Genomic DNA, 8,234 nt, shown 5'->3' with positions numbered 1-8,234 from the left:
TTTAAACAGCATAAGATCCTGCATCTTCTTCCTATATAAGCAGCCATTGGCAAGCATAGCAAAACTGCAAACCAATCAATCCTCCTCCATCTCTCTATCCTTCTTATTTCCGGATAACGAAGCCGGCAGCATCAGGTGGAAGGACAGGTACAAAACCCCATTAAAGTTCTTTCAAGCTTTTTCTCATTTTGTTTACCTTCATCTGACAACTATCCCAGTTTTTTTTCCTCCTCTTCTCTCTCTTGCTGCTGAGGTTTGTACCCAGAATTAATTCTACTTGTTTTTTTGCTCTTTTCTCGTCTTCGACTCTTCGTCTCATTAAAGAGATATTTGAAAGGCGGTCATCGACATAAATGCCTGGTCATGTCTTGCAGAATCTGAACCACGTGGTTTTTCTATTCATGGCCTTTCTTCTTCCTGAGTAATTGTCGACCTTCGTTTGTATTTATTCCCCCTTCTTCCCTTCCATCTGCGGGAGACTTTTGATTCCCCCAGTTTTCTACTGATTTTCTCTTCTCTTGAAAGAGACAGAGTCCAGTGTGTTTCTCTGCTGTTCTGTCTGCGGAATTTAATTTCTCATCTTGTTCAACTGGGTGTTGTTATGTACACAGAACCTGCAACTCTCTTGGTTCTCTGTGTGCCTTGGGAGTTGTAACTGGTCTTGGGCTTTTGAGTCAATCTACAGCTGCTGTAAATACTGAAACTTATCACAAGAGCATTCAAGGCTCCAAATTTCTCACATCATCTCCCTTTTTTGGTGTTCTGGTTTTATCCATTACGAAGATGGGTATGGGAGGTGAGAGTGGAGTCGTCGCCATCGATGTGCAGCAGCAGTGTGGAGCTTCCAAGTGTTTCGATGAAGATGGGAGGCTTAAGAGAACTGGTGAGAAGCCCCCCTTTTATTTTTTTGTCTCCTTGATTTCTTTCAGGAATTTCTTCAAATACCTTTAGATTTTTCTGGTTCTTCGTTTTGGCCGAGTACAACTTAAAAAGGGATTTCGCCTGGTGGTTGCAGGGAATTTCTGGACGGCAAGTGCCCACATAATAACTGCCGTGATCGGCTCCGGCGTGCTTTCGCTGGCATGGGCCATCGCACAGCTGGGATGGATTGCGGGTCCTGTATCTATGCTCCTCTTCTCTTTGGTCACCTACTACACTTCGACTCTCCTGGCCGAATGCTACCGTGCCGGCGACCCTGTCACCGGCAAACGAAGTTACAGCTACATGGACGCTGTCCGTAACAATTTTGGTAATCCGTCTTGCTTCTGAAGTGGTTAATTATCTGCTGGCTTCCTGTGTGACAGATGAAACGCAAATAGCTTAAATGAGCTGATCCATGTTTTAATTTCAGGTGGAATCAAGGTGAAGTTTTGTGGACTCATCCAATATCTGAATCTGTTCGGTGTCGCCATTGGCTACACAATTGCAGCTTCAATTAGCATGATGTGAGTTCCGTTTCTTGTTTCTGAACATTACTGGTTCGGTTTCTTGTAAACGTAAATTCTGAAGCAATATTTCTCAAACTTGAGCAGGGCAATCAAACGTTCGAATTGCTTTCACGAGAGCGATGGGAAGAACCCATGTCAAATGTCCAGCAACCTGTTCATGATTGGCTTCGGCGTGGCCGAGATAATGTTGTCTCAGATCCCAGACTTCGATCAGCTTTGGTGGCTTTCCATTATTGCAGCCGTCATGTCCTTCACATACTCCTCCATTGGATTAGCTCTTGGAATTGCGAAAGTTGCAGGTAGGAACTGTTCCCCCAGTCAATAAACTAAATCCGTGCATCGAATCTGGTTGATCCAAATAACTAGTTTTGAACTGAAAGATCTCCTCTGCGAACAGAGACTGGAAGTTTCGGAGGGAGTCTCACTGGCATAAGCATCGGTTCAGTCTCGCAGGCTGAAAAGATCTGGGGAAGCTTTCAGGCTTTCGGGGATATTGCTTTCGCCTACTCATTCTCAAACATCCTCATAGAAATCCAGGTACTATATAAACATTGCCGTGATCTGATTTACCGAATCGACCCATGAACAAGACGATCACATTTTCTAAAATTCGACAGGACACGATCAAGTCTCCTCCATCAGAAGCAAAAACCATGAAGAAGGCCACCCTTTTCAGCGTTGCAGTCACCACAGTTTTCTACATGCTGTGCGGGTGCATGGGCTATGCGGCCTTCGGAGACGAAGCCCCCGGCAATCTACTTACCGGCTTTGGCTTCTTCAACCCCTATTGGCTTCTTGACATTGCCAATGCTGCTATTGTTGTCCATCTGGTTGGAGCATACCAGGTGTTCGTGCAGCCACTCTTCGCATTCATTGAAAAGTGGGCGGCGGAAACATGGCCCAAAAGCAGGCTCATATCCGAGGACATCGCGGTGCCCATCCCCTGCTACAAAACCTTCAACCTGAATCTCTTCCGGCTGGTATGGCGGTCAGCCTTCGTCGTCCTCACCACCGTCATCTCCATGCTTCTCCCCTTCTTTAACGACATCGTGGGCATCCTCGGGGCCCTGGGGTTTTGGCCGCTCACCGTCTACTTCCCGGTGGAGATGTACATAGCAGAGAAGAAGATACCCAAGTGGAGTAACAGATGGGTGTGTCTCCAGATCCTCAGCCTGACCTGTTTGATCATCTCCATCTGCGCCGCCGCCGGCTCCATTGCTGGAGTTGTCCTTGATCTCAAGATTTATCGACCCTTCAAGACAACCTACTGATTGATGGATATAGACATCCGAAGGAGAAGAATTCTTTGTTAAGGAGAATGTGTTCTTAGGAGGGACGTGAATTCGACGCCGACCATGCACTGGCCATGGATCATTCACTTCTGTGGATTGGACGCCGACCATCCAAGATTTTATGCTGTTGTTTAATTACTTCTTTACTCATTCAGTGCTATCTGCTTATGCTATAAACCGTAAAATAATACTAATTTAAAATGTTAAAAATAATATATTATTTGATAACTGTATATATGAATAAATTATAAACATGGTTAAATAATTATTTAAAAATAAAAAAATGTTTCAAAAAGAAAATAAATTATAAGAATTATAAGTTTGACATAAAATGTTATAAAATATAAAAAATAATATATTGTATCTTTAATATGCCGAAATTAATTTTTGAATTAAAAAAAGAAAATTAATAAAAATTATTCAAATACGAAGTATTTTATATTGCATCGAAAAGAAATAATAATTTCAATCTGAAATGTAGTACAAAATTAAAAAAATTATGGAGAAAGTCGTATTTATAATCAAATGAAACAATAGTTAAATGGTTAAATAAAATTTACTATTTATTTTACTATAAAAAATAAATATTAAAATTTAATAGTTAAAATAGAGATTATTAGTTAATAATAAATATATTTTGAAAATATAAATTAAGAAAATAATGGAATAGTGAATGATTTTTTAAATGTGAAAATTAAAATTAGCAATAGAGAATAAATAGGTAAGAATGTAGAAAGGGAAATAAATAAGTAATTAATAAAAAAATAAGATCATAAAAAATATAATATATAAAATTTAAAAAAATCAGCATTAGTAAAGAAAATAAACAAATAAATTAATTAACAACGTAATTAAAATAATAAATAACATTTTAATATATATATACATATATAAATAAAAATAAATTAAATTAAATTTAAAATATTCATTTAAAAATTGTCCTCATGCCAAATCCATATCGGTTTTTGGACATCACCCCAACCCTGCCTTGCACGGTTAATTAAATAGTAACACCATCCTTGCATTTAGTGGTGTAGAGTTGGGCCAACTTATCTGTGAAACCTACCTTATTGCCATCCTTACCTCGCTCTTTAACCTTCACATTAACAAATTTAAAATAATTTTGTACATAAAATGCGCTAACTTACAAAAGGACAGTTGATAAGAAGGATAATGAGATTGAGTTAGGGACTGGGGAGATAATGTTAGGGGTTTTTAAGCTTTCATATTTAGTAAAATGAAAATTATAACATTATTTATAAATATTCTTGGGTAATTGGGTACAGAATAATCATTAATAATAGGCTTTTATTAAATAAATAATAAATAGGTACAATTACCCAATTGTTTAATCTAGTAAATATTTTTACTACATATCAAATTGTAAGAGGTCGAAAGTGATTGCTAATTAGGTAAATTGGATAAAATTGCTAATCCTAGGAAGAGTCACTTCTATTTTTTTCTCTTTCACTCTCTTAAGTCACATTAACTAGCAACGTCTATTTTTTATTTAATGAGTAATATAAATTTTTAACAATATTTTAACTAATCCTCTTTATAGGATTGTTTTTACAAATCTATTTAGTGACTCATCAACTCATCCCCATGAACCCTAGGATGGATTTTTAACCCATTCTCTCATTGTAACCCCCATTAGGAGGACCTAATGAACCCCATCCCATTCTTTTACCATCTATAAACTCACTTAAATCACTTAAAGTAATTTAAGAGATAATTATGTTCGTAATATATATATATATCATGGTTTAGGTCAAGTTTTTAAGGCTAATCATGTCCCCGTCATAACCTTGCTCAAATTTTATGGAAAATTCATTCTAGTGTGGTGGGATACATCCATCTCGACATTAGGAAGTCATGTTGAGGTAAGTTCCTCTTCAACCTACACTATCTCATCTAGGGACGATGAGCACCACGGTGCATAGCATAGGTTTCCCACCACATAGAGCTCCCATCATATGTTGAACTGAGGCGAGGGGGCTCGAGCTAACTCCTCAAAAGGTGTGGAAGTGGCCTTCTCCCCATTTGAAAGGGGGAGTCCCCTTGGTCCTTCTTGTCTGTGTATTTATGTTTGTGTTAGTCCTAAGTTCATCTGAGTTAGGAGCGCCCATTTTTAACTAAATCATCAAATTTAAAATGAATAATTTAAATTTTATTTTTTCTTAATGTAAATTTATTTCTTATCTAAATTATTGTATCAGATATGTCCATGAACCCAAAACTCGTTTTTTTTACAAGACCATTATGTTTTTTTAATCCTCATCACATCCCACTAACACAACTTTTGAAATCTTCAGATTTAGGGTAAGTTCACTTACCACCAACTTTTTAAATTTATGAAATTCAAAAAGTTTCCATGAATCTAAGGATTTATAAATCCTCCTTAAATCTTTTTTTCTCAATGTTTACGTAAGTTTTACCAAATACAAGGAAAAGTTGATTTCCCACCACATAGAGCTCCCATCATATGTTGGACTGAGGCGAGGGGCTCGAGCTAACTCCTCAAAAGGTGTGGAAGTGGCTATCTCCCCATTTTAAAGGGGGATTCCCCTTGGTCCTTCTTGTCTGGAGATTTCATGAAGATTTAGCATAACGTGAGTCCACTTTATTCTCAACTTTTCAATCGTACAAATATACATGCTACTAGATCTTGTGGAGTCTAAAATTTTTTATAGCACCATGTTATGGTATGCCTTCTTTGAATATTCAACCAAACCCACACTCCTCACTAAGTTTAAGCATCTTGCCTTCTACTTGGGTCCTTAATATATCCGTGTTTATGACCTATGTCAACTTTCAATTCCTTATTCCTAGCAAAAAAAATTCCATGTACTTGTATTCCTTTATAGAAACATGGCCGTGTTGATTGTTCAATGATATCCTTACCCCTCATTATAGATGAGCCACAATATTTCCAGATTTTATATAGTAATTTTTTTACTCATACACACATACCCTTGTTAATTTTCCAATAAGGTCCTTATGGTTGTATACTTGTATTCCTTTATAGAAACATGGCCTTGTTCATTGTGCAATGAGATCCTTACCCCTCATTATGGATGAGCCACAATATTTCCAGATTTTATATAGTAATTTTTCTACTTATGCACACATTCCTTTGTTGATTTTCCAACAATGGTCTTATGGTTGTGTACTTGTATTCCTTTATTGAAACATGGCCTTGTTGATTCTTCAATGAGATCCTTACCCCTCATTATAGATGAGCCACAACATTTCCAAATTTTATATAGTAATTTTTCTACTCACACACACATACCCTTGTTGATTTTCCAGCAAGGTCCTTATGGTTTCTTTTCACATACGCATACCCTTGTTGGTCACCCCACAAGGTCCATGTGGTTATCTTACATAGATACATATCCTTGTTGATTTCCCAACAAGGTCCTTATGGTTTCTTTACACATACACATACCCTTGTTGGTCGCTCATCAAAGTCCTTGTGGTTATTCTACATAGACACATTCCCTCGATGAGTTCCCAACAAGGACCTTATGGTTGCTTTACACATACACATATCCTTGTTGGTCGCCCAACAAGGTCCTTGTGGTTACCTTACACAGACGATTGTTGGTCACCCCACAAGGTCCTTGTTTCTCATTGTAGATGAGGCACAATATTTTCAGAGTTAGACTTAATAAGTCCATAATTATAATACTAGTCAATCCACATCCCTCAATCAACGTCCTAGAAGAGGTCTTGATTCCCCACTTGGTGTGCCAGTGAAGTCTGCATCATCTTGTTAGTGTCCTGTAAGGTCCATATAATCCTTCTCTAGACAACCAGGCAAGGTCCAAGCTCCCCACTATAGTTGAGGCACAATTATTTTTCCTCTCTTGGTCACCCAATTGAGACCTGAATTCCTCTATGTAGATAAGGCACAATATTTTTCCTCTCCAAGTTGCAGTTAGGGCACAATTATTTTGTAAGCATATGCATAACCCCATATGCCAAGGGTCTGAATCTTACAATTGGTTTTCAAAAGAAGTCAAAGGTTCCACACTCTTATTACTAAGTAAGGTCAATTATGACCATCCACTTGAGTCTATTACGTCACAGTTCTAGTCCCGAATGTTTTTGTTGAATTTATAGAAAAGTGAAATACTTCATTGACATCAATGACTAGTTGTAATCAGAGTACATGAACCTCTATTTATAATAGAGGAAGGTAGTAGAGTCCAATTACAATAAAATTACCCTTGTCCCAATTACACCCAAACTCTAGCACTTAAGGTAAGTCCTAACATAATTAGGTAACTCAATATTGATAAAAGACAAATATAACTTAAACTAAAACTCTTCTTGGTCGTGACCCTAAGATAAAAATACTTTTGTGAGTCCTTCTTGATCTTCCAACTAATGTGATAAGGATGCCAATTTTTGGTAATCATTGTGGGTCCTACTTCTTATGGGCTTGGGCCCATCTTGTGGGCATTCCTTGGTCATGTGACCCATCTTATAATAATCTTACATATGTGGGCCTTCCTTGGTCGTTTGGGCTTGATCTTATCTTCCAACACTCCCCCTCAAGCTGGGGGTGAGAGAACAACATGAACTCCCAGCTTGCTGCAAATGATGTATAAAATAGTTTTGTATAAAATGGCTCATCTTCCAATATGCCTTCATCTTCCAACATTCCTCCTCACTCTATTGTGTCCTTCCATGAGGCCTTGCGGCATTATAAGTGAGAGTAAAAATCACTTCTATCCGGTAAGTCATTGCTTCATACTCCAGTCTTAATGTTGGATGTAGGGCACACTCCACTGTTATCGGTAGTATGTCTATCACCACCGTGTCCCTCCACAGGATAACGACTCTCAAGTGGTAGGAGACATAAAAGCCATTACAGGAGGGGGATAACATAGATGTAATCATAAGTTCCTCTGTCATGAACTTCCAACCACAAATAATTTTCATCTTTTTGACGGGGATGAAGTTCCTCCGTCGTGGACTCCCAACCACAAATAATTTTCATCTTTATGATGGGGATGAAGTTCCTCCGTCATGGACTCCCAACCACAAATAATTTTTATCTTTTTTATGGGGATGAAATTCCTCCGTCATGGACTCCCAACCACAAATAATTTTTTATCTTTTTGACGGGGATGAAGTTCCTCCGTCGTGGACTCCCAACCACAAACAATTTTGATATTTTTGACGGGGTAAAATAAATGATGACATGAGGCCACCTCTTATTCAATAATAATGTCCCCAAAGAGACATAATAGCTACAATTGAATATAACACAGACCATCTTCCAACACATATAACATGAACCAAATAGTAAACTTTGTCAAAGAACCCATGAAATAATCCGATATAAAAATTTCTTCTTTGATGCACAAGCTTCATCTTTTGTGCTCCCCCTTTCTTGAATATTTTGGTCATATAAACTTATCCACAACATAAGGAATAAAATACCTCTCTCTTGTTCTTCTTCTACTTCTTCCCCTCAAGC

General features: G+C 37.8%; 1 protein-coding gene across 1 annotated transcript; it reads left to right on the top strand.

Annotated features, from left to right (window-relative positions):
• Positions 1–516: 516 nt before the first annotated feature.
• On the top strand, positions 517–2,915 carry LOC137949714 (amino acid permease 3-like). Its single transcript, XM_068795868.1, has 6 exons — positions 517–883; positions 1,016–1,249; positions 1,352–1,445; positions 1,533–1,747; positions 1,846–1,985; positions 2,066–2,915. The coding sequence occupies exons 1-6, from the start codon at positions 784–786 to the stop codon at positions 2,717–2,719; spliced, it is 1,437 nt and encodes a 478-aa protein (XP_068651969.1). The 5' UTR covers positions 517–783; the 3' UTR covers positions 2,720–2,915.
• Positions 2,916–8,234: the final 5,319 nt, after the last annotated feature.

The sequence above is a fragment of the Aristolochia californica genome, unplaced genomic scaffold (assembly GCF_029961685.1).
Source record: "Aristolochia californica isolate CCGP_79_NKW_82.1479 unplaced genomic scaffold, dmAriCali1.0.hap1 SCAF_14, whole genome shotgun sequence".
Lineage (NCBI taxonomy): Eukaryota > Viridiplantae > Streptophyta > Magnoliopsida > Piperales > Aristolochiaceae > Aristolochia > Aristolochia californica.
This window is presented reverse-complemented; position numbering and strand designations above follow the sequence as displayed.